Here is a 26348-nt window from a genome sequence, read left to right as displayed (position 1 = left end):
GTCGAGGTGCATTTACATTTACGAGATGAGACGTACACACAGTATTAGGATGGCTTGGCTGAGAAGTAGAGCCCTGTGTCTGCCCTGCTTTCCAGTGAGTAGCTGATTGCAGGTCCATCCAATACAGCTTCAGTCACACGGGCCAGCAGGCAAGATCAGAAGCAGCCCCATCCTTCTGGATCCTCGATCCGAGTCTGTGGTCCTTTCATGCAGTCCCTCAGCCCCTTCCTCACTGACCCCACAGCCCCTTGCTCACTACACACCTTGCTCAGTTCAATTGTAGGAATGCGCCACCACCTCCACGGCTTCCAGAGCAGCAGGAAATGTGATAAATGCAAGGTGGCAGCGGATTTTAAAAGCAATATTTTGGGAGGTTTATTTTGCAATTTATGAGGAAAGGGCACTAATTCTGTCACACCTTATGGTAAACAGGTTACCTGTTCCTAGGTGGGAGGAGCTGGGAGAAGATGCTAGGCCTTAAAGAAACAACAGGAGGTGATGAGGGGAAGACGCAAGCTGGGTGGGGCGCTTAGGGGGCGAAGGTGAACTCAAGTCACTTCACAGACCAGCTACGGGGAACGCTGAAGGGGGTGGCCCACACTCAAGCCTTCCCAGAGGGGACCGCTGAGGGGCTGAGCCAGCCTCGCAACCTCAGCTTCCCCCGTCAGTCCCATCAGTTCTGAGCCGCGGCCCCAGGACCACTTGTGCTGTATAAGGTCATCTTGAAAGTGAACTGAGAGCTGAACTGCAGCTCTCTGGGAGAGAAAGGATTCCTGCTGTTACGTTTAGGGTTTTTTTTTCTTTTTTTACTTTTATCTTTTTTTTGAGACAGTCTCACTCTGTCTTCCAGGCTGAACTGAAGTACAGTAGCCTGATCTTGGTTCACTGCAACCTCCACCTCCTGGGTTCAAGCGATCTTCATACCTCAGCCTCCCAAGTAGCTGGGATTACAGGCACGTACCAGCATGCCTGGCTAATTTTTGTATTTTCAGTAGAGGCGGGTTTCACCATGTTGTCCAGGCTGGTCTTGAACTCCTGGCCTCAAGCAATCTGCCCACCTTGGCCTCCCAAAGTGCTGGGATTACAGGTGTGAGCCACTGCACACGGCCTGCTTAGTTTTTAGGACACATATTTAGTAATTCCCTGATATACTTTTAGTTGTACACACTAAGGTTTAAAAAAAGCCAAAACTGTGAACATGTTGGTTATTCATTGAGATTTGTGTCTCCATGGCCATCCCCAAGCTGTTTCAAGTACTGCACTTCCTTTGTAGGTGATTAAAAGCAGAGGAAGAGCTAGGTGGTCAGTTGCACCATGAAATAAGAAATGGACAGAGGCTGCACCTCGTGATGTGGACTCAGATGCTGGGGGGCATCCTGCAATCTGCGTTTTGGCAGCTAGGGATGAGACCAGGACATTTCTGCAAAATGTTTGGCTTATTTGGAGCTGAATACTTGGGACAAGTGAATAATTTAAAAAATGACCTGATTTTAAAAAATGAATATTTTCTATTGTTTAGAAAAATAATACATGCTTATATAAATATATCACATGAAATAAGAAAGTTAAGAAAGTTTGTGGAAAAATTCTACCACTTAAGGATGGCCCTGGTTTACACTTTGATGAGCACATTGTTAGATCTGGCTTTGTGCAAAAACACAGACAAAATATGCAAATGCCGTTCAAAGTGATCATACTAGACACACCGTTTTTTCTGCACCTGAGGTTTCTTGGTTTACTCAGCGGTGTCAGAAGCCTCTTCCTATCAGTAGAGGTTTTCATCACGATTCATCGAGCAACAACAAAACGACAAATTTTGGTTGGTAAATATAATACCTTCCTGAAAAGTTTTTAAAATCATGGGAGGAAGACCATGGGTGGCCATTTATTTGTAAAAGAAATTCCTTTTTCCATGAGCCTGATTGTATGATTTTTGAAGAACTGTTTTCCTCATCACCAGCAGGCGGGGCTCCTGCGCACGGCACCCAGGCTGCTGCTCGCGGCCCGTTTCTCTCCAGAAATCAGGAAGAGTTTTTTTTGTTTTGTTTTGTTTTCACCACCCCCCGCCCTGCTTTCCAATTTGTTCTAAGGTCTGGGGAGCTGGGCGTTCTTAAACGGGAGGAGTAACAGATGAGTTGCCTCCCGATGCATCTGAAGATCAGCGGCTGCAGGGCCAAGGCCTTTCTTGGCAGCATCATTTCCATTCGGACTTTTCTAAAGGAGATACGTGGATGGAGTCACTCCCTCTCAGAAGAAATGTTTACAATTAATTTGAAAAAAGATTAATATTCACTGGTGCCTGGAGTTTTGTGGTTGGGGAAAAAAAGAGTTCAAGCTCTTACTTCGTTGTCTGAGAGAGGAATTAAATTGCTTCCCTGAATCAATGATCACCAGGTCAACACGTGAAGACCTAGTGAGTTTATGGCTCTGAGCCTGCCCGGGTCCCCGCCCACGCGGTCCCCGCTCACCGGGTCCCGGCTTACTGGCCCAGACCCTGAAGCTCATCTGATTCTCCAGGTGGGACCATGCGGGGCCCCGTGGGACCTGGGTTCCTTCCCTGCCATCCCAAGCTGGAGTGTGCCCGTGTTTCTCTTCTGGATGAGAGTAAATCACTAGATACACGGGTGTAGATCCACCTACCCAGAAGACTGGCCCAGTGTAGCCTGACAGCCTCCAGCAGCTCTGCCACAGTCCACAGCAGCTAATGAGCCCGCTGGGGACCCACTCTGCAGTTTTAACAGATAGGTGAGGTATTGGGTCTTTACTCCTGTTTCACATGGAATCCTTTTGGAGACACAAGGAGAAGTGTGCATTCCTAGACCTTGGATGATTAGTTAAGAAAATGTCCATAAGAGGCCAGGCAGGGTGGCTCACACCTGCAATCCCAGAACTTTAGGAGGCCAAGGTGGGTGGATCACCTGAGGTCAGGAGTTTGAGACCTGCCTGGCCAACATGGCAAAACCCCCTCTCTACTAAAATACAAGAATTAGCCGGGTGTGGTGGCGGACACCTGTAATCCCAGCTACTCGGGAGGCTGAGGCAGGAGAATCACCTGACCTGGGAGGCGGAGGTTGCAGTGAGCCAAGATTGCGTCACTGCATTCCATCCTGGGTGACAAAGTGAGAGTTCATCTCAAAAAAAAAAAAAAAATTCCCATGAGGAAGAGTTTCTGCTCATCTCGCCCTCCCCTCACAATAGTGTTCTTACTGACACAGTCACGTGTCAGAACATCTATCATTAAAGATGATCTGCCTTCTTTCAGATCATACATATTAACAGATAGTACATTGTTTCCCCATTGTTCTTGTGCGCCAGTTTTTGGGAAGTGGGTCAAATAACTGAGTGTTGATAACATCTGCCCCATTTTCCCACCTGATGGGATGGAGCACAGGAAGTTGGCTCCATGTGGAGTTGCCACCTGGAGACCTCTGCCCTCTTGTAAACCTGGAATGGTGCGTTCTCATGGAAGCAATCACGGCGGGGTCCCATGCACCTGGCTTTCTCCACCTGCGCCTCCCATTAGGGCCTTTGCTACAGAGATGCATCCATCAGCACTTGGCTGTGGAGCCTTAGCAAACGCCTGGTCTTCCCTTTGTCGTGTGGTCCGTGATGTCATCGCAGAATGACACGTTAGAAAAATGTCTCTCTGTTGATGCATCTCAATATGCCCAGAGAGCAGCATCTACCATCCAGTGGCTAAATGCAGTAGGGATTTTCTTATGGGCATTGTCTTAATCAAGTAATTGGTCCAAGTTCTAGGAACGTACATTTTTTCCCTGTGTCCCCAAAAGGATTCAATGCAAAACCAGAACAGAGAAAGCAATGAGTCTTGGTTTTAAAACATGAGGTGTGAGCATCGTAAACCAAAGCATCATGCAGCACTGTTCCCACATCACCACTCATTTTACAGATTTGAATATTGAGATACAAAGAGGTTCAGGGACCTGCTCGCCGAGTCTGCTGGCTGTCTAGGGCTTGATCTTTAGACTCCATGCCAAGTGAGACTCTTGTGGAGTGGATGTAGGATGAGAGGCTCACGTTACCCACCCAAAACTCAGTGGCCTATGAGGGAATTCACTGGGTAGTCGTAGGAGAAAGGGAAAAGGGAAGGGAGAAGAATGGATTTTTAAATTGTATTTTGTTTATTACAAGAATTTGTAGACTTACTTTATAGTAAGTTATGAAGCTATTGGCTAGAAATAACAATGTGCTCATAGATGAGAAAAATAAACTAGTATCTGTAGACTAAGTCAATGACATATGCCAGTTAGTGTCTAGGGAATGAGGGAAGCTTCAATTGCGCTGTTTACTAGAAAATTAGTTCCCAATTATTTTGGTAAACACTGATGGATACAATAAATGCAAGTGCAGTTAATGAGATGAGATTTTCCAATTTTCTCTGTCATTTTGAAAGGTGCATTTCTTGGCGTGAACCCGGGAGGCGGAGCTTGCAGTGAGCCAAAATCGCACCACTGCACTCCACCCAGGGAGACAGAGAAAAACTTTGTCAAAAAAAAAAAAAAAAAAAAAAGGTGCATTTCTATGTAATTAAAACAAAGGGCCTGTCAGTCCCTCCTTCAGTAGGAAGTGATGCCTCAGGACTGACAGACTGCATTGTCTGGACCGTCCTGTTTTGTTTATGTGACTGAAAACCAACCAGCCAACGTATCTCCTGGTACTTGTTCCTTTCATTCCCAGGTTGAACGTGACAGATTTTTGCACACATCCACAGAGTGACATTTGGGACCTATGCTGTTCATTTCAATGGTTTCACCAGTGGTCCTGAGAGTGAAGAGCGAATGAATTTGCTTTATCCTCTTTTTTCCTCCCAGGGTAATATTTGATTCTTGTGGCACTCTCAGGAAATGCAGATACCAGAGGGCTCAGAAGTTAATCTGAAGAAACCCAGAGCCAGAGAGCTCAGGGCTGAATCTGTGTGGCCTGTTCGGAACCACGGAAGACAGCGGTGTCACTGCTTTTCTGAGCTGCCATGGTAAGAAAGAACACAGCGGAATATTTGATATAATTTTTTTCTTGTGAAAGTGATAATATGCGTCTTCGGTGTATTTTTTGAATTAGGATCGTAAAATGTAGTTCTAGATGAACTAGATGCACATTTTCTGCCATTTTTCCCCTGCATCACACTTCTTTCATGGCTCACAAAGATCCTTTACATCCCCAGAAACCTTGTTTAAGTGATTAAATGATCCTCCTTAAAGATGCTCAAAGGAGACAGTCACCTACGTGGCAGCCTCCTTTCTCTCCAGGGATCTTCTGTTTCAATGCATGTGTATTTTCTACCTAAAAACCAATGGGAGTGGTGAACAGCAGACCCCCTGCAAATTGTCTGAAGCTTAGGGTCATGGCATCTGTTTCCCATGGCAACTGGCCCAGCAGCTAAAACAGGCACCAATGAAATCAGTATTATTGGATAGAACACATGTGTCAAAGCCTGCACGGCTGCAGATGAGATGACACATCCGACCGTGAATGGTGGGCCATGGTGTCTCCCTTATTCTCACTCCCCATCCCGCTGACATCACAATACTCTGGCAATTCCAAGAAATCACAGAACACTGTGGTTCTCTTTTAAATACTAGTTACAATACTAATTAAATAATAGCTTCCTCTGAAAAAAAGCATGCCCATTTCTGGTCAAACAGCTCCTACCACGCCTCAGGAGAGTATAATAGATTTTTTTTTTTTCTAGCAATATCAGGGCATTTTGGATTTTGCAATCTGGAGAGAATTCTTTTTTTTTTTTTTTTTTTTTTTTTTTGAGACGGAGTCTCGCTCTGTCACCCAGGCTGGAGTGCAGTGGCCGGATCTCTGCTCACTGCAAGCTCCGCCTCCCAGGTTTACGCCATTCTCCTGCCTCAGCCTCCCGAGTAGCTGGGACCACAGGCGCCCGCCACCTCGCCCGGCTAGTTTTTTGTAATTTTTTAGTAGAGACGGGGTTTCACCATGTTAGCCAGGATGGTCTCGATCTCCTGACCTTGTGATCCGCCTGTCTCGGCCTCCCAAAGTGCTGGGATTACAGGCGTGAGCCACCGCGCCCGGCAAGAATTCTTTTCTGTCTGAATGACAGATGCAGGTTTTCCTGTGCTTTTGCCCTTTGCCAGGTTGAAGATTATGTTTATTCCTGAATCATTGGCTCGCATGAGTTGATGAAAGTCGCGGGCATTTATTTTCTTTACAGAAAGCTGTGTACCATCCAGAATAGTGGGCTTTTCTCTATGTCTGAAAAAATCCACAGACATGCCTTTAGTTCTGATGCAGACTTCAGGTAACCTGAGGCTGTCCAGGAGATACAGCTCCTTGCAGACACTGGGATTGAGAGTGCTGCAGGTGGTGGTGTCCACGGGCGACCGTGACCTGCGTGTGGTTTCCCTCCTGGTGCTCTCCGTGGGGGGTTGTTGACTTGCCCCATGACAGGAAAATCAGCGTTTCTCCTCTTAGCAAACTGTGAGGCTGGACACAGAGATTCAGATACTGCTTTTGTAGATGTGGTCAGGGCATATCTGGTCATGTTTTCTCTCCCGTGTTTCACGCGGCAGTGAAGCTCCCGCGGCCTCCTTTGGGGGCCTTTGCCTGTGTCCCCGGTGATACAGGGGTTGGCATCAGAGACCTCTTGGCACGAAACCTCGTGGGACCCACATTGGGGCTCTGGCTCTGGGCACAGAAGGACACAAAAGTCAAAGGTCGGCAGCCTGTGCTTCTGCCATTAAGTAAACCCTTTCAGTGGCTGCATTTTTCTGATCTGGGTTTAATCTCAAAGGGGAAGAGTTTTGATGCTGGGTTCCAGCTTCCTCGTCCTGGTGAGTGTGCTGAAGAGGGAGAAGCAATGGAGGTGGACAGACAGCACCTGTCAGAGCCGAGAGCTGCTGTCAGAGTGGCGAGGAAGTTCTTAAAATGGCTGTGTGCTTTCCTCGGGGTGGCTGTGCCATGGCCTCTCTGGTTAGCACCTTGATGGCAGCTCACCCCCGGGTACCATTTTGCCACGGCGTCTCCATGCAGGAGCACACCCTTGGTGACCACAGCTCCAGGAAACAGGGTCTCTGCTCCTCGTCCGGAGAGACCCACGGAAACAATTCCTCTTCCCCATGGCAAGAGGGACTTCTCTCCCACAGGGGAGGCTCCGAGACGGCTGCTTCCCAAGCGCAGATGACTTGGAGCTGACGGCCAGAGGGTGAAGTTCTCGTCCAGCTGCCCGGACCACGGAGCTTTTGAGGCTTGATTTTGCCATTTCCTTCTAAGAAGGTGGGAGCAGCGATTGATGTGGGGTTAACCACTGTGATCTTCATTTTACAGTTTTGGAAACTAAGGCCCCAGCACAGAAACACAGAGGACCCAAAGCTACAGCCTTGAGGGGCAGAGGGGCCGGGGCCACCAGGGCTTTTTAGAGCCAGTGCTGCTCTCCCCAGCAGCTCCGAGGGTCACCAAGCCTCTTCCAAAATTGCACGAGTGTGGAGCGGCCCTGGGGCAGGGTTACAATGACACCAATGTTTTCAGAGGACGAGGCTCCTATGGGGCATTTGCTTTTCTCACTCTATCGGCACAACGTTCCACAGCATCTGCAGGACAGGTGATGCTTTTGCCACCGTTGCTGTTTTACAGGAGAAGGAAGGAAGCTCGGAGAAGACAGACACCTGCCCCAGGTCCAGGGCTATGACGTGGTGCCATGAGACCTGAGCCAAGCATTTTTGGTTCTTAATCCTGTGCTTTCCCGTGGCACAAAATGTTTTGCCTCCTAAATGCCAATGTGCTGGGTGATGGCGGATTCGGAGGCAGGGCAGGTCTTTCCAGAAGCCTCCATGGGCGCCAAGGCTGAGGGGTAGACCGTGTCCTCCGAGGCAGGCTAGGAGCACAAGGGTCTGTGAGAAATAGGCAGAAAGGACGTCCAAGGACTCGGAGACGGCGGCTGCTGGAAGCCCAGAGCAGAGCTGGAAGCCCAGAGCAGCCCCTTCCTGCTTAGGTCAGTGTCCTGGGCCCCAGGCTGAGCTTGGAGCTTGGAGGAGCTGGCACCATTGGTGCGGCCGAGAGGAGCCGCCCTGCCGGGGGCCACCTGTCCAGCTGCACCGCAGGTGCCCTCACTCCAGCTTCCAGCGCAGGCCTAGCACCAGGTTCCAGGGACCTGCAGAGCCGGATGGACAGGCAGGCGGGCGGGCAGGGGCTGTGCAGACAGAGGAACTGCAGAGAACAGTGGCTCTACTTCCCACGTGGCCGTTACCCATCGTGTGTGTTCCTCCTCTCCTTGGAAACCTTGCTTCCCCGGCTTGCTTTTGGGTTCTCAGATGTCACACTATTCCCCTCCTGTGCTCCTGCTGCCCGCCTTCCAGTCCTCAAAGAAAAGAGCCCTGTCAGCCCTGAGAGCACCGGTGTCCCCAGGAGTCAGGGAGCTGGGAGCAGGGTCCCGCTCTGGAGGGGGCACCGCGGCACGGGAGCAGGTTGTTCTTCATCTCGTCGTTGCCGGATTCATAGCTGGGGTGTCTCCCTTACCCTCCCGGTGTGTTTGCACAGACAGGGAGAGGGAAGAGAGAGACAGGAAGAGGGAGGGAGAGAGGGAGAAGCAGACAGACGGACAGACAGGAGGGAGAGGACACAGGGTGAGGTGGACCCAGGCAGAGACCCTCCGTTCAGCTAAGGGCATGAGTGCTGTGGGTGTCTGAGTCACAGGGCAGGGAGTGCTCGGTTCTGACTCTGCTGGTTCCTGGCGCTTCTCAGCCTAAGCCTTCCACCCAGCTGCTTCTGTCTCCGTTGGGAGCTGATTCAAGGGTCCTTTGTCACGGAATCCCCGTATTTTAAAATCTCTCTGTATTTTAAAACCATTTAGTGCCTCCAGCCTTGCAATTCCTTCCTCCGTGGCTGGTGCCTTCACAGCCACTTTTTACAATAACAGAGCATCCCAAAATACTGGAGGAAGACATTCAAACTCAAAAGCTGCTTCTCAGAGACGAGGGAGGGAAGCTCCTCGCTTATTCTTCCACTCAGTATGCAAGTGGTATGGGCTTGCCACTGTCTTCAGGCAGGGGCACCCCTGGGGGCTCTCAGACCAGCCTGCCTGCCCCCTCTGTGTACGCCTCCTGCAGAGACGGCCTCTGTGAGCCAGGCATCGCCGGCCCCTGCTCAGGGGGCTGGAGGGAGAACTTGAGGCCTCTAGCACGCAGCCCTGGGAGGGTTCTCTGACCATCAGGAGCAACGCTGGGAGCCCACACAGCCTGCCCAGGCTTTAGTTTCAACTTACGCTTATCTTCCTTTTCCCTTCACTCCATAGACATGTAAATACCACACACACAGCCCTACTGCTTTTCCTATCTGGGCCAGAATGGGGTGTCCACAAGTACACAAGCGTGGAGTGCAAGGAGCCGAGTCGTGGAAGCCTGCAGGACTTTCAATGACCTTGCCCTGTGTGCACAGGAGTGAGGCGCGGTCTGTCACGTGGACAAAGCATTGTGCAGAGAATTCACTTATCTTTGACCAGGTTTTTAAAGGTACATGCAAAACCTGTCCAGGATGAAGCTGTGGAGAACAGAGGGCTGCTTTTCCCTGCTAAATCATTTTTTTAGAAGAGGAATGAAGCGTTCTGTTGAGTTTCTTACTATGACCCGGATACAGAAGCCCAGGACTCCGATCCTCTCCACTCTGCTTGGCAACATGGGGTTTCTGGCAGAGGCTGCATCTCTCTGTGGCCAGGGTCCACTGAGGACAGCATGCCTCTCGCAGAGCAGGAAACGGGGCAGGGGGCAAGCCGCTACCTGCCAGCGCGTCACACACTGGGTGCTGTGCTACCCTTCGCTCAACCCTCCCACACATCAGATATTCCTACCCAGACTTAAAATCCTCCTTCTCACCAGCACTGCTCTCCAGGGCGCGGCTGGAAGGGTCGGTGCCTCCCAGGCAGGGGCAGGTGTTTGCAGCCCCGTCCTGGTCTCAGTGAAGCCCAGGTGGCCACAGCCCCAGTGCATCCCAGGGAAGAGGCCTCCCAGAAGGACAGGGGACCCTCAGAAACTGCCTGGGGGTGGTGGTGGTGGTTCCAATCACCAAAAGAGTCCTCGAAAATCAAGCGCGGCTTCACAACTAAGGCACGATTCAAGTTAAACACAGACTCTCAGGATGGGCGTCCAAACCACCGAGACCCCCCCAGGGTGCACGGTCGCCTCCTCCCCTGTGGCTTGAGGAAGAAATCCTTCTCCCCAGCCGCAGCCGCCAGTCACTCCGAGTCCCACGACCACCGTGGGGCTCTCACCTGGCCCTTGTCTGGCCCTGGCTCCCCCAGGGCCCTCCTGCCCCCAAGCCCTGGCTTCCTCTGCTGCACTTTCAGCCACTGCCCTGGACTGGCCATCCTGGGGCCAGCAGGCACATCCTCATTCCTCATAAACCCACTCCTGGCCCGCGGCGGTGCAGCCCTGGACACCCAGGCACTAGCATGACGTCTGACATGCAGCCATACCTGGCAGACGCTTCCCCGTCAGGGGCTCCAGGTTTTGGCATCCGCAGGCGTCCTGTCCCCCACGCTCCTGTGCTCCCTGCTCAGTGTAAATGGTCCCACCTTGCAGGCCTCTGAAGAGGGGTACCCCAGCTCTCCCTCACACCGGCTGCTCCATTGAGCACACTCGTGAAATGTTCTCGCTATTTAAGTACTTGAGCACATGTTTCCAATCTTTTGCATATTCCCACGCTTAAAAAGCCAGGTGCCCAGGTGCAGACGGTGGTGGCTTGGATCTGGAAGGGGGCCCGGTGGACGCAGGTTTGTGGTGACGGCTCCTTGTGTGCAAACAGCAGCCTTGCTCATGGTGACGTCAGTGGCAGCTCTGGGTTTGTCCCTGTCCCCTTCTCCTCCTGGCTGCCCTCTTCTTTGTGATTACTCCTGGCACCTATGTGCTTTGAGAAGCCTTGGCAGCCACACAAGGAGATGAGGACAGGCCACAGACAGCCCACTTCCTACACAGAGCTCAGCTGGGCTCAGGTGAGGACAGAGCCCAGAGGGACCAGACGTCCCAAGGACACTCATCGTTTAGAGCTCAATTCAACCTGTGTGTACAGTGCGTGCTAAATGTCTGTTAGGCACTAGTTTTCAAAGCACACTCAGGCACAGGTTTGCATGTGGCCATGGTCCAGGCCAGCCCTCAATACCAGAGCCACTCCCAGGCCCCTCCACGCGCTTCAGGTCTCGGCAAAGTGAGGCAGACCCTGTCACCAAGGCTGCCCATCATCCTGAGCTGACAGCCATGCCCTTTGCAGAGGAGCCCCTCCAAGGATTCAAAGGCAGGCCCTCCATGTCTTTTCCTGCAACTGCTTTCTCGCGGGGGAGGCCTGCCTCTTGGCTATGACGGCCTCACAGATGCCCCAGAGGCTGGGGGTGGACCCCTGGCAGTGACACTGCCTGCCCCGAGGGGCAGTGGCTGAGAGCTCAGGCAAGGGCAGGTCACCCCTGGCCCCAATGGGTGGGGACCCGCCGGCATCTTACCTTGTACATGTTGCACAGCCCAGGCTGGCTGCGGGCATGAGAGGGCAGAGGGCTCCGGCCCGGCTTTAGCCAGGGTACCTGCCGGGGGACACAGAGTGGGCTGCGTGAGTCCGGGTGGGCGCCGCTGGCAGTGCCCCAGAGTCCTCCAGCAAATCTCCTCTAGCGCTGGCTTGGCAAGAACCCAGAGTGAAGAGAAGTGAGCAGGGGGTGGAGGATGCAGGACGACAGTGAGCGAACAAGGCGTGTGCAGATGATGGATGATGGACGGACCAGCAAGAGGTGATGGGAGGTCAGAGGGCAGGCATGCGGCCCGGAGGACTCAGGAAATAGGAGCAAAAGGAAAGTTCAGGGAAGAACTCTCTCCTCCAAAGTCTGTTCTGAGGCCCTGTATCAAACAATGCGACCAAGTGTTCTCAATATGGCGGCAGGCACCAGCTGTGAAAGATTTCTACGCTCCAGGGCGGAAGGCATTTCCCAGGCCGGAGCAAAGTGCACTAAAAGGGTTTTTTGACGTCTACCGTGGAATGGATAAATTTTACATTCCACTTTCCTTGTAGAGTTGTATTTTTAGAGCAAGTGTGTTAGCTTCTGCGTTGGATTCACAAGTTGAAACTGTTCCTGCTCTATGACGGTTCAGTGAACCAAAGACGGACCTTTTCACATTTTCTGCAGAGCATAAGGAAATCATTTTAGGAGCAAGTGTGCAAAGTCACTTGAGCCAATTGCTTAAAGTTGATTTTCTTGCTGGCATTCTTCCTTGCTACCGGTGAAGGTTAGGAATTTAACACAAGTAGGAAGTTAATCTTCCTCGGCGGGGGCAGGAGCTGTGCACTCACCTGAGCTCTGCGGTTACAGATCTTCCTAAGTAGCATTTGCTTCTAAGTTAATGTATTCTCTTTGTCAGTTACACGAGAGTATCTGCTATATCAATGAACTTTGAGGGCCGCAGCTGAAAGACTATTATAGGACCAAGGTAAGTGCCCTGCAAGAAGTGTCTATTTGATTATCTGCTACAGCAAAATGAAGACAGAGAAAAGAAGAGAAAGAGGAGAGAGACTTGTAGTGGTCAAGAGATGAAATCAGTGTAATAGGTTTCAGGAGATGTATTGGCTGCAGATGAAATGGATTCTTTTAACCAGGTTAGCAGCTGATATGCGTGAGAATAGAGTAGTTCCGACACTGAAGAATGTGAGCACATTCTAGAAGTATTATGGAAAGTGAACACACTGGGGTTTTCAGAGGCAAATCTGTGGTGAGTGTGTGCTTAGCTGTATGTCTCATAATGGATTCTCCCTGCATGAGAGAGGCTATTTCTATATTAGCAGGAATTTCTGGTGACTTTAATTTATGATATTAAAGAGTAAGTAAATTGAGTATTTACTTTAGAGGATGTCTCCGTGGACAAGCCTGTGGGAGTTGCTGTGTTGATGAGACTTGGCTGCCCCGTAAGCAGTGACTCCCATCAGCTGGCGTCCACGAGCATGAGCAAATGCACGCTCTGCACGGGGCCAACATGCAAAGAACTTTCTATTGCTTTTCCCTCCATCTCCTACAATGGCTCTTCTTCACGAAGCGGATCATCACTGTGAGACATGTTCTCGTGGCTCTGTGGGCTGGTGTGAAGCCCCTCCACCGACTCCCCTTCTACCTATGGGGAAGGCAGGTGACTGAGGTAGGTATAAGGCATCCCACTGATGGTTTTCAGGAAATGCAACCTGTAGCCCCAGCTGCCTGCCACTCCCAGCGCCAGGAAGAGGGAGGCCAAATGCAAGGGCCAGAGAAGAGGAAAGGCAAGAATAACCTCTTAGGAGAAATTGTGTGTGCTAAGTCTGCTTTTACGGGGCTCCCTCAAAAGAGTTCAGTGTTCTTTAGCTGTTTCTCCTTGTTTTACTACCTTTTTATGAAGTAGGATGATTTCAGAGCATTAAGAATGTGCTGATAGACATAAAGGAAAAAACTTTACAAAAACATTGAATCAGGGTTTGATAGGAAATGTCCGTAGTTCTCAAATTTGAATCAATATCTAAGTGATTTTCACGAGTGCTACTGTGTGTTTTTTTCCTAAGGATGATCTACTCCCTCAGATGTCAAGCCAAGCTCCTAATTCACCGATCAGAATTGCCTGTTATCAAATGTCCAGACATTTTATCAAAGGAAAATCAACGATGAGAGAAATGAATGCTTTAAAATGCAAATGAGTTTAAAGGGAGGAGTTGGGTTAAGATGAGGATCTGATGGACATGAAAGGCGGGACCACATCCAAGCCAATCACTGATCTTTACTCTTGTTTCTAATTTCTCAAGGACCCCAAGTTTCCCCTTCATCTCATACACATTATCATCCTTCAGAGCCAGCACCATCCCCTCATTTCAGTGTCTCGAGGTTCCCATGACCCCCCTTGTGTGTGAGCTCCCGGGGGGCTCTGTGGGTACGGACACCCATGTGCACGTTCATTCAGGAAGTTCTGGAGGAGTGGGCTGTGTCCGTGACAGCACCGGCCAGTGGGGTCTGCTCCGCATCCACCCTGCCCTAACATTCGCAGGAGGATGCTTTGAGAGAAGCAGAAGAAACTTCAGGCAGAATCAGAATAGTCATCACAGAAAGACCAGCACACCGAACTGTCAGGGGATAAGAGAGTCTAGTGTCTTTGGGTAGTAAAAGCAGACGAGCGAGCAACTGCGACCTTCCCGCACAGGAGCTCGGGTGCCCAGACTTACCTGCCAGCTGTGTCACCAGGCCACAGAAATGCCAGCAACGCAGCACACTGATGTAGGGAGGGCAAACCAAACACGACAACTTAAAAAAGTTCACATGCAATTAGTACACTGTCCTTGGTCTGTTAAACTGTTTAATGAATGCATAAAAAGGCAGAGAAATATATAAAGCAAAAAGCTCATAATAAAATAAAATCATGATACAACCACCACAGGCAATTGCCATCAGATACATGACCATGATTTACAAATGTATCGCTTATACAGAGAACGTTGCCACATCACTGCCAGTACAGACATAGCCCGTCTAATTAACTATCGTCTATTCATACAACAGCCACAACTGCAGCTCCTGAGACCACAGAAGGACACAGTGAGCAGCTGGCGACTGGGCCAGGGTAGCCTCCGATTAATAACTGATCAGGGTAATGAGACTTTGAGAGGAATGCCTATAAGAAATCTCAAAAGGTATTTGGGGGCAGAAACAAATGCACCCCCCATTTTTGGATTTTCTCTAGAAGAATCTCTGGCCAAACCTCTTATCCAATGGAGGCACCAGGTGGCCGGATCAGCAGCCACGCACGCTCATGATGAATGAGATTGAATTTGGTTCTGGGTGCACATTGTGCTCTGGGGAGGGAGGACAGCCCTGTGAGTTTCTGCCCTCCGTGCCGTCTACTGTATCCTTCATGTGTCTCCAAATGGTACACGCCTTGTGGGATTACAGAACACAGCTACAGAATTAGGATCTCATGTTAACAATGAGGAATTAGGTTACTGTAGAACTAAAACATGTTTAATGAAATTAAAACGCAGTGGAAAAAAAAATCAGGCAGCAGAACATTCTGATGAACGTACAGGGCTGACTACACCCCACAGCACTGGATGACAGACAGTCTTCTCCTACCCAGTCACAATGAGAGGCATGGAAGTCATACGGAATGCTGAGTAGAAGAATGCTGAGAAGAGCAGGTTGATAAATGAAGGTTTTAATGTAAAACAGAAAAATAGACAAAATCATCAGTCAGAAGCCAGCTTTCAAAAAACTCCCTAAAAGTACACAGCACGGAGAAGTGGGGGACTGGGATGTCCTGGCTGCTTTCTGTTTTGGGAACCGTCCCAGTGGCACATCACCGTGTCCAGCTTAGGCGTTTTGTGAAACCTTACTTCCTCCACATAAAAAGGAAGGAACGGTTTCCAAAGCGAATGTTTCCAGGCTCTGCCTCGTGACACTCAAGTGGCCTCAGATATGAGCACTGGCACGGGAGGGATGCTGGGGAGGTCACTTGGAGAGAAGCTGCTGGGCCAAGCACACACCAGTCTTGACCCTAAGCGCCCACCCATTCCTCATGTGACCCTGACATTCTGGGGAACTGGGAAACCCGTTCCTTAAAGGCAACAACAGTCCTTTCTTTCCTCTCACAACAAAGGAGCACGTTCCCTGTGAATGCACTTTTCATTTATGGCTCTCAAAAGAATATGCCTCCTCAAGGAATTTTTAATGCACTTTTCTTGAATGTCAGCTCCCAGCAGCACCAGCGTGGGTGTTGTCAGGGCATTCCCGGGCTCGGGGGCGGCCGCTCCAACATGTGGTACCAGCGGCCACGTGCCCCCAAGGGGAGGGAGGAAGACCCAGGAGGGTGGGAGGGGACAAACAGCCCCTTTTATAGGGTCATGGGGAGCTCCATTCAGAGCCTGGCAGGAATCTGCCAGGAAACCTTGTTCTGGATGGGAAGCGGAAGAACTGTGTGCGGGGCAGGCTGCCGTGGTCCTGAGAGACAGGGCTCAGGCCTTCTGCCTCTCCCGTTTTCACACCTCTTTGGTCTATCACAAGGACCTTCCTAGCATATAAAAACGGGGCTCTCCTGATTTGTAAACAGAGCAACAAATAAAAATAAAAACAAAACCAAAAATTCCTCCATGGCAGCCCACACCAATGAATACCCCAGATTTTTAGGGCCACTGTGGGTTTGTAGCTGGGTGTAGAGAGAGTTAAGCTTTCATCTCCCATGTTTACGACACTTTGTGATAAAATAGTTGAGTGGAACAAATACACATCCCCACTGCGTGCTTTCCACCGGGACACCTCACAGGTTGCTGTATGATCACATGTGCAAATGTTATTATTTTTTTTTGCCTTTGGCATCAAAGGGCAAGCCTGTTCATTAAAAAAATCTTCTATATTCAACACTCAATAGTGAAAAGAATTGACACTTCAAAATTCCTAAAGTAACTATGTGAAAATTATTTTTATTTTTTAAATTTTTGAAAGTGTTTTGATTTTTCTGGGTCCTTGAAAATTGGGCAGCCCTGTTTTGCAAAGAGATGGACTATTTCTGAGACTAGAATGTTTTCTTTGAAAATATTGAAGAGTATAAGAGATTTAAGACAATAAAGGCTGTAATCTCACCATAAAGGAAGAAAAACATCTATGTGTTTCAATATCCTTTGGAGATAAAGTCACAATGATTGATATCAATGCTTTCACCATTTTATTTCAACTTAAACCATTATCACTGACATGAAGCTTGTTTTACAATACATACTATCCAGCGATTTCATCTTTTCTGTACAGTTTAAGTACTTTTTTTTTTTTTTTCTGTACCTTGAAGTAAGCAGAATAGTTCAAGGTTTCAAAACCAGTGATGCTGTATGTGTGAGGGGTGCTTAGCATAACAGCACACTTCATTGGGCAACCCGAACCATACATATCTGGTGTGGTTTGATAGCTGGGCTTGCAAAAGTGCTTCCCGTTGAGATTAGCATTAGAAATAGGTTGGAACACCAACATTTCAGGATGAGGGAGGACTGCCACAAAGGAAAAGAAAATGTCTACAAATACTCTGAAAGAACTAGCCAGAATATCAATTCCTTGAGTATCTAAGATACACCAAATGTCATTTACAAATAAGTCATGGCAAGCGTCATGACCTGAAATCTCAACGCAGAGCAGATGGTAGAGAAGTTAACAGTTGCCTGAAACTTCCATGTGCTTTCATGCCCACAGGAAAGGTAAAACTGACATTCGTTTATCTTCAACAATTTCATGATCAATAAAGAATTTCAGTTGGAGACTAAAGCAAATTTTAGAAACTCCTTAACTCCAAGTTGCCCTATGGTTTTTATGATTGTGTGTTATCAGAATGAGAAGCTGTGTTCCACACGTTATTCAAAAGCCTTTTACACTCCCACAAGGCCTTCCAGAATTCCAGAATCAGCCCTGCGCATAGGCAGAAAAACAGCTGCATCTTACAGGTTGTGAGAGAACACCCAATAAACTAGGGACTTTTTTGGGAAAAACTTCTCTCTCTCCAAAATTACACAACCACCAAACACTCTAAACATCATGTGAAATGCTGCATTTGTGATCCGAATGGCACTCAGGGACCAGTGCTTTGATGAACCAGCAGCAACACGTTCGCCACTGACAATCAACTGCAGAAGCTACTCCTAGACACCGGACCCCACGGCAGAGTTTTGTTTTTTTTTTTTCCTCCTTGTAATATATTTTTATCCACAGAACACTTGCTTTTAAATAAAGAAACCTCTAAGACTCTGTATGCAAATTAATGGAATCACAAGATAATAAAGCTTTGATTCATAGACACTCATTTATCCCTCCACCCCTTCCACTTCTCACACCACAGAGAAAGTCTGCTCAAGGCGGATTTAAACTGAGGAATTTGTTCAAAAGTCTTCCTCAGTCTTATGATTTTGCTGCAACATGAAGCCAGCAGCACTGACTCCTGGGAAAAAGACCATAACCCAGGGCTGAACCCCAGCGTGTGGGCCGCAGAGGCACATCAGTCATCAAGTCCGCACACGCACACCACCAGACACCCCGAGAATGTGGCTCTCTTTCCGCAATGCCCATGTCCAGGCACCCTTAGACATCCAGAATTCAGCATGTCCTCACATTCTTGAGCCACACCCCGGCCGCCATCCCTTGTGAGGAAGAGGGGGGTGGTGAGTTAAATGAAAACGTCCTAAGCAGCCACTCAGGCCCACACGCTTGGGCTCATATGCATTCTCCAGCATGGACCGAGACCTTAGACAGCAAGAGGCTACATGCCAGTTCTTCCTCTAATGGCTTAGTTCACCTACTGATTTCTCCTTTGCTTTTCCATTTAAACTAAAGCTCCTCTACTCCTCAGAGCTCACCTTGCCAGAGCCCCGTTTGGGCACACCCCTGTCACCGCCAAAGAAGCGCCCAATGGAGTCAAGGATGCCCGTGTCTCTGTGCCTTGGGAGGAAGCCATGCCTGGCATGGTCCATGGTACTTGCTGTGGCCAGGTACTTGGATCCGTGCCTCTGGGAGGGTCTCTTCTGTGATGCCATCACATCCAGGCTCTCGGAGGTGGCTGCACTGTCTTCTTGGATGGTCTGGAGCTCGTCGGACTCAGAGGGCCTGTCTTTGAAGGTGTTGTCCTCCCTCCCCGGGGCATCTCGGGAAAAGAGGCGGATCAAGTGGGGGCGGCTCCCTGGGTCAGCTGGGTGGGCATCCTGCCAGGCATTCTTTGGGTCCGCTGTGCGCTTGGAGTCAGTCACCGCTGTGTCCTGAGAGGACGTCCCATTGTTCTGGTTCGCATCTGCCTCTCCTGCAAACAACAATGAGATATGAATACGGGCCTGTGCAAAGCTGAGCGCTGGACAAAGCAGCTTTCTTTGAGGGGTCTTGACCTAGCTGTCTCCTATAAAACCCACAGAATATGTGCAGTCCTCATAAAGCCCTTGGCCTAGGACGGAGCTAACCTGGATGGAGCAGCCTTATTGCAGCTCTGGGTTTCAGAAGGTCCTGGGAATTCCTCGGTTACTAGAGATTTGGCACCCTGGGTAAAATGCACCAAGGCTTCCCGATGAAGTAGTAGGAGCACGCAGAGCAGCCACGTCAGCGTTTCTTCCTGGGTGCTGCCATGGGTGCTCCTGGAGAGCCCAGATGTGCAGGCACCTTCACGGGACATGGACTGTTTAAAAGGCCACTGGTGCATAAGTTAAATATGTAAGGATCGTTTATTTCACAAAAGGTGTTTTTAGTTTTCTTGGTAGAAGCAAAACTTGCCACATTTTGCAATTCATGCCTGAAAGAAGTGGGGCATTTAGAATTTTTTTCAATCCCAGATTCCACAAGAGGCCTCTCGCAACAGAGAACTGCTTATTCAGGACATTTTGACTTGGCTTCTCCTCTGGAAGCAGAAACAATTAGAAATCTGAAGTGGGACTGAGAAATTTCATGTTGTATACCAGCATCTCATAGCTTTCTCCAAAAACACAGCATTTCTGACACAAATGACAATAAATCCACTTTACTTTCAAGTTATAGTGTTAGGTTTAAATGAATATCATTTACTTAGTTTCCTCTCCAAACTCTATTACTTATCTACAGAAAACAGGATTCACTCACATAGTCCTGTAATACCAGTCATCGATACATCTATCTGTCCATTCATCCATCCATCCATCCATTCATCCATCCATCCACCCACATATCAGTTCATTTACCCATCCATCCATCTATTCATCCATCCATACACACCCATCCATCCATCCCCCATCCACTCATCCATCCATTCATCCATCCACTCATCCATCCACCCACCCATCCATCTATCCACTCATGCATGCATCCATCGATCCATCCATCCATCCCATCCACATATCAGTCCATTTATCCATCCATCCATCTATCCCCCATTCACTCATCCATCCACCTATCCATCCACTCATCCACTCATCCATCCATCCATCCATCCATCCACTCATGCATCCATCCATTTACCTATCTGTTCACCCATGCATCCATCCATCCATTATTTGTGAGTACCAAATAGGTGTAATGTACTGTTCTAGATGTCTGAGTTAGTGATGAACAATATGTGGTCCTTGTCCTCGTGAAACCTACATTCTAGTGGGGAAAGCAGGTGAAAATGTATGTTATGGATTGAATAGTATCCCTCCAAACGATACATCCACATCCTAACCTCTGTACCTGTGAATGTGACCTTACTTGGAAATAGGATCTTTGCAGATGGAATCAAGTGAAGATGAGGTCATTCTGCAGTGGGGTGGGCCCTACTCCAATCACTGGTGTCCTTGTAAGAAGAGAGCAGTTTGGACACAGGCACAGATGCCCAGGGAAGAGGTGTGAAGACGGAGGCAGAGCCTGGCGGGGTGCATCTACAAGCCGCAGAACACCAAGCACTTCTGGCACCACCAGGAGTAAGAGACATGGAGCAAATTCTCCTGCAGAGCCTTCGGGGGAAGCAGGGCTCTGCAGACATCTCAGCTTGAGATTTCCGGCCTTCACAATGATCACAGCTAAGCTCCCAGCATGTGGTAATTTGTCTTGGCAGCCCCAGGAGACTCATGCAATGTGCAACTTCACATCAGGCAAGAGAACAGGAAAGGAGAGAGGGCTTGGGTCAGCAGAAGGTCCTTGTGGAAGTGACATCTGGACATGATGAGAGTCTGGGCCCTGCGAGGACTTGGGGAAGTTGGGGAGGATGCTTCTGGCAGAGGGGAAGGCAGGCCCCCCTGGAAACCTGTGAGGAATCGGCTTACATGTGGCAGAAGCAGCAGGAGAGTGGTCATGCTGGTCCTGGATCTGGGAGGACAGCTGGGCTGAGAATGTCCTGGGCCAGGCAGTAACCTGGGGGGCAGTGGCCTGTGTGGGTCCGGGCTGAGAACGTCCTGGGCCAGGCAGTAACCTGGGGTGCAGGAGGGCTGTGCAGAGCACTGACCATCTGTGCGCAGCAGCAGGGGTATCACAGCCTTGATGACTGTGAACAGACGGTGGAAAGGGCAGAGCAGGCGGCTATGTGGCAAGAAGACAGGGCTTGGTCTGGGAAGCAGCAGGGCCTGGGGAGGGAAGATTCTGGTGGGCGGCCTCTGTGGAGGGATACGACTGAGATGGTAGGACCCAGATGCTGGGGGCACCTTGGCTTCCATCCTGAGCAGTTGGGAGAGGGACATGGACTGGGAGTCTGGCTGGGACACTAAGGAAAGAAAGGTCTCTGTCCTGGGGTGGGGGAGTGGGGAGGGTGGCTGCAGGCGGCCTGGTTGGGGAAGGTATAGACAGGGAACCAGTGAACAGCTGAGAATGCATGCCTGCCAAGTGACCAAGAGTGAGCAGTGGACAGATCTTCTTCTAGGTCGGTTTCCACAAAGAACTTCTTTTAATGGCCGGGGGTGGTGGCTCAAGCCTGTAATCCCAGCACTTTGGGAGGCCGAGACGGGCGAATCACGAGGTCAGGAGATCGAAACCATCCTGGCTAACACGGTGAAACCCCATCTCTACTAAAAATATAAAAAAATTAGCCGGGCGAGGTGGCGGGCACCTGTAGTCCCAGCTACTCGGGAGGCTGAGGCAGGAGAATGGCGTGAACTCAGGAGGCAGAGCTTGCAGTGAGCTGAGATCCGACCACTGCACTCCAGCCTGGGGGCAGAGCCAGACTCTGTCTCAAAAAAAAAAAAAAAAAAAGAACTTCTTTTAATAACTGCCCTGGGGTCCCCGTGACCCCTCCAGTTTCCCTGACATGCTAGGAGAGCTCCTGGGACTTAGGATAAGATCCTGTCACTGCTATGACTCACTGCAATGAGAGGTGCATGGTGAAGTCCAGGCACCCCTCCTCAGAGTCACATGGGACGCCGAATCTCCCAGCACACGCCGTGACCCGTGGGAAATGCTCACGTGCCATGACCCCACGCATGAAATGCTGTCTGTTAGGGAGGCTTGTTAGAGACCCTTCCCCAGGGCTTTACTAGGGGCTGGTCTCATAGGCTGCCTCGCTTGGTGCCACCAAGATTCCAGGCTCCAGAGGAAAGAGGCCGTTTCGCACAGACCATGTGGTGCTCACAGCCCTTCAGGCACACAGCAAACCGCCCTCCTGGTTAGGGTATGGTGGGTGGGAGCACTCTGGAAACCCGCGTTCCCAGACCACACCCCAGGACCTAGCTCGCCACAGGCCTGCCTGAGAGTGGACGGTCCCAGCCCTCCGGTGTGGACTCTTCTCTGCACAATTACTAAGAGGCGGGAAAGTCATAAACACGTTGGTGAGGAAAAGATGTTTCTCATGTGGTTTGGTTCACACTAAAAATACTTTGAGGGCATTTCTTCACGTGGATTGAGAAGACACTCAACTTGGGAGATGTTAGGTTGTTAAACTAAATACCTGGAAGAGTGCTGTGCCCTGAGAACGCGTCCTCCACCCTCCACTCCCTACAGCGTCGGTACCGGCAGCTCTGCAGATGAAGCTGTAGGAGCGGCCTCTGCGACGGGAGATGCCGCCTCTCTCAGCAGCAGCTCTCAGGGAAGAGTGGGGCAGACGCATCTCCCACCTGAGTTAACTGCGTACTCGGTACGTTTAGGTGACCTCCCGCTCCTTTGCACATGCACCAGTGTGTACACATACACACATGCACACACACACAGACAGGCACAGCACCATCAGAAATGGAACCCAGGTTCAGCAATTCTTGTAGAAACTTTAAATAAAAAATGCAATTGCCTCTTGCATTAATAGCACTATTGACTAAGCCAGATGACAGCCCGCTAGCCTCCCGGGTGGCTGACCTTGGGCGATGCTGTAGATAAAACAGTACCTGTGAAGATGCACCTTCTACTTTTTTTTTTTTTGAGACGGAGTCTCGCTCTGTCGCCCAGGCTGGAGTGTAGTGGCGCGATCTCCGCTCACTGCAAGCTCTGCTGCCTCCCAGGTTAACGCCATTCTCCTGCCTCAGCCTCCCTAGAAGATGGGACTACAGGCGCCCGCCACCACGCCCAGCTAATTTTTTTTTTTTGTATTTTCAGTAGAGACGGGGTTTCTCCGTGTTCACCAGGATGGTCTTGATCTCCTGATCTCGTGATCTGCCCACCTTGGCCTCCCAAAGTGCTGGGATTACAGGTGTGAGCCACTGCGCCCAGTCACTTTTTTTTTTTTTTTTTTTTGATGGAGTCTCACTCTGTCGCCCAGGTTGGAGTGGGATGGCACAATCTCAGCTCACTGCAACCTCCGCCTCCTGGGTTCAAGCCATTCTCCTCCCTCAGCCTCCCAAGTAGCTGGGATTACAGGTGCCTGCCACTATGCCCAGCTAATTTTTTGTATTTTTAGTAGAGACAGGGTTTCACTATCTTGGCCAGGCTGGTCTCAAACTCCTGACCTTGTGATCCGCCCGCCTCGGCCTCCCAAAATGCTGGATGACAGGTATGAGCCACTGTGCCCAGCCTCTACTTTTAAGCCATTGTGAGCACTTGGACTCCAACGTAGCTCCTTTCTTTATTTCTCAGTGTATTTCCCAGGGTCTCTGCCTAACTGCAGTGGGCAGCCTTTTTTGAATCTGTCTGAGAACGCACCGTGACACAGGCGCCTTCAGCACTGCGGTCTCACCTGGGGGATGCGAGGAGGGGAGGGCACCAGTTCAGGGGGTGGTGGCACGGGAGGAGTGAGACGGGGCTGCTTTCCTTCTGCTACTTATATTCGTGGAAGTTTGCACACTTACAACTCTCACTCATCAGAAAAAAGATTCCAGTGCTTCTGATTTTTTAAAATAAAAATCGCCTGGGTCAAGAAACTGCCCTGTAAACGAGACGTATCATGCAGTCCACATAAGACCTGGTTCCAAGGCAGGTTAACCTGCTCTCACTTACATTATAGATGTTTTGCTAACAACAAAGTGTAAGGCCAGCAGTTGGAACCCAGGGTCGCGGTGGTCTCGTCCGTGCACTCAAGGGAGTGCACACAGCTGCCAGTGTGTCTGTGCTGGCTGAGCCCTATGCCTGAAAAATAGGTCACCTGCTCCAGGACAAGTGCGGAAAAGGCAGGACCAGGTGGGGCAGCAGACTTTGGTGGCACCGTTCTTCCAGGACCACTGGTGAAATTCAACAATGTAAGAACACTAAGTTTTATAACATATTATTAAATACATCGTTGCATTGTAGTGTTTGAAAAAGCAACATGAAGAATACCGTGGTCAGTACAAAGCTGTAGTTTTTGCAGGGATGCAATGCTTATTTATAGGTTGCAAGAACAACAGAAATAATTCGTCTGATTTTATAGCTGTGCTTTATATTCTCTAGCTAATATAAATTAATGCAAATGTGAAAGGAAAACAATAGCTATATTGTACATAATTAAACGCATTAACAAAACACAAGAACATCTGAATACTAATATTTTTACAACAGTTGGGCTTTGTGTCCCTGAATGCAGTTATTTGTGAGGCACAGAGAAGGGCATTTTTGTCCCCAAAGTAGCTTCTCCCAACACATAAGAAGTATGCGAAGAAGTCTAAATCTATGGATGTGCAGCATTTTTGGTAGGAGCAAGTGCAGTTTAGTCCGCTAATGCTGCCTTCAGTCAGACAAAATCCCAATGCAGACTTTTAAATTTGGGTATTTACAGAAGAGAGCATTTATTACACAATGAGTGAAACATGTAGCTCTACATTTTCCAAAATACGTACTTATGATATTTTCTGTATTATTAATCAAGTTCTGCAATTGCAGGAAAACTTGCTTAAACTTCAACACCACACCTTGATCTTATTGCTAGAACAATGCTGGCCTTTAGAAGGTGGTGATATTCAAATCACTGACCATATGTGAGCAACAGCAGGGGTATCACGTATCTCCGAGTGGTTTCTGAGGCACAGAAATGCACAGCAGGACGCAGCTATGATATTTGGGGGATAGCGTTTACTATCCAAAGAAACTCAGGCGTCACGACCTGAGGAAGCTCATCCTCCACTCAGGTGATGTTAATGAAAGGCCACGTGGCCTCATTTTGGCAGTGTGACTGGCTGCTTCCAGTGGCTCGTCCCCAGCACACAAGTGTTGCCAGGTCCTGCCACTCCTTTCTTTGGACTATTTCTTATGTGACCACAACCCCCGTTTCCTTTGCTTGCTGCCGCTTTCTACTGGGGCTCCCACTGCGACATCGTGGCTAATTCCCTCCTCTCCAGGCTCCCTTCATGGTTCCACTGCCTGCACAACCACCACTGGAACCATCCGTAAAGGGCTTTGCAACACAAGGCCCCTAACTCATGTGCCTGCATGGACTCCTCATTCTGTGAGCTCCAAGGACACACTCCTCTGTCTGCCTGTGGATTCCCTCGTTCTCCTCCGGGGCGCCATGTGCATTGCCGCAGGCCCTTGACCTCTGTGGTCTCAAAAATGGCCATGCTGCTGCCTCTGCCTCCAGGTCCCCACCCTGGGGAGGCTGGCCCTCAGAGGCCCAGACACCCTTCTCCGAGTGCGTCTTACCCTCCAGCACCACAGAGTCATTCCTTAGTTCTCTTCTAATCGTCTCATATTTGCTTTGTTCTCTCCAGTCACGTGGCCTCCTCTCCAAGGGCCAGGGACCAGGCTCTATTTATTCTCTAACATATCTGGGATGGGGCGGGGCCTGCATAGATGTCCAACAAGCATTGAATGTTTGCTAATAGAAGATGCTGATATTCTCTGGAGTATACTTCAAAAGGAAAGACACAATTTTCTAGCTTTGCTAGAAAAACTTAGATACTGGCATGATAGCTGTTAAGCTGTTTTTTATACACTTGTTTTTAAGTCAGCCTCTACACACACGGTCTCAAGCAAGCTGGTCCATCCTGTGGCCCACAGGCTGCATGCAGCCCAGGATGCCTTTGAACGCAGCCCAACACAAATTCATGAACTTTCTTAAAGCATTATGAGTTATTTTGTGACTTTTTTTTCTTTTTAGCTCATCAACTATTATTAGTGTATTTTATGTGTAACTCAAGACAATTCTTCTTCTAATGTGGCCCAGGGAAGCCAAAAGATGGGACGCCCCTGGTCTAAAGAATTCTGTTTAGAAACTAACTTCAGTAGGAAAATTTCACTCTTTCTGGTTCTGCAGAGAGTTTTCTAATAAAACCATTTAGCATGGCTCTGAAGGTCCGGAATAAAGAATTAAACTTTTCAGCTCTATCCTTTCCTAAAGTCCAAACCCTAATTTATGCTTTTGGAGGTATTGCTCGGATGAAACATGGGTGGCCAAGTGGGACCGCCCTCGACAAGCCCCAGGCCCACGTGCTCTGCAACTTCCTTGGAGCAAACCGAAGCATGTGGGCGGCGGAGACCCGGTATCGTGGCAGCACCCGGCCGGCAGTCACCAGGCTGGGGCTGAGGCCAGGGCCGGAGGTCTGTGCAGATA

At 49.5% G+C, this 26348-nt stretch overlaps 1 protein-coding gene across 6 annotated transcripts in view; it reads right to left on the bottom strand.

Annotated features, from left to right (window-relative positions):
* MBP (myelin basic protein) overlaps positions 1–26348 on the bottom strand; it is a 154441-nt gene that overhangs the window by 19188 nt on the left and 108905 nt on the right. For 3 of the 6 annotated variants that reach the window (XR_002734235.3, XM_023224780.3, XM_023224781.3), the window contains exons 4-5: positions 18343–18779; positions 11468–11545 (exon numbers count right to left, since the gene is read on the bottom strand). Coding sequence is in view for 4 of the 6 variants with exons in the window: in XM_023224780.3 (XP_023080548.2) it covers positions 11468–11545; positions 18343–18779 (515 nt within the window). In the remaining 2 variants the exon portion in view is untranslated. The remainder of the gene's footprint in view (positions 1–11467; positions 11546–18342; positions 18780–26348) is intronic. The other 3 variants (XR_002734236.3, XM_023224782.3, XM_023224783.3) reach the window with 1 other exon arrangement.

The sequence above is a fragment of the Piliocolobus tephrosceles genome, chromosome 18, assembly GCF_002776525.5.
Source record: "Piliocolobus tephrosceles isolate RC106 chromosome 18, ASM277652v3, whole genome shotgun sequence".
In the NCBI taxonomy this organism is placed as follows: Eukaryota; Metazoa; Chordata; class Mammalia; order Primates; family Cercopithecidae; genus Piliocolobus; species Piliocolobus tephrosceles.
This window is presented reverse-complemented; position numbering and strand designations above follow the sequence as displayed.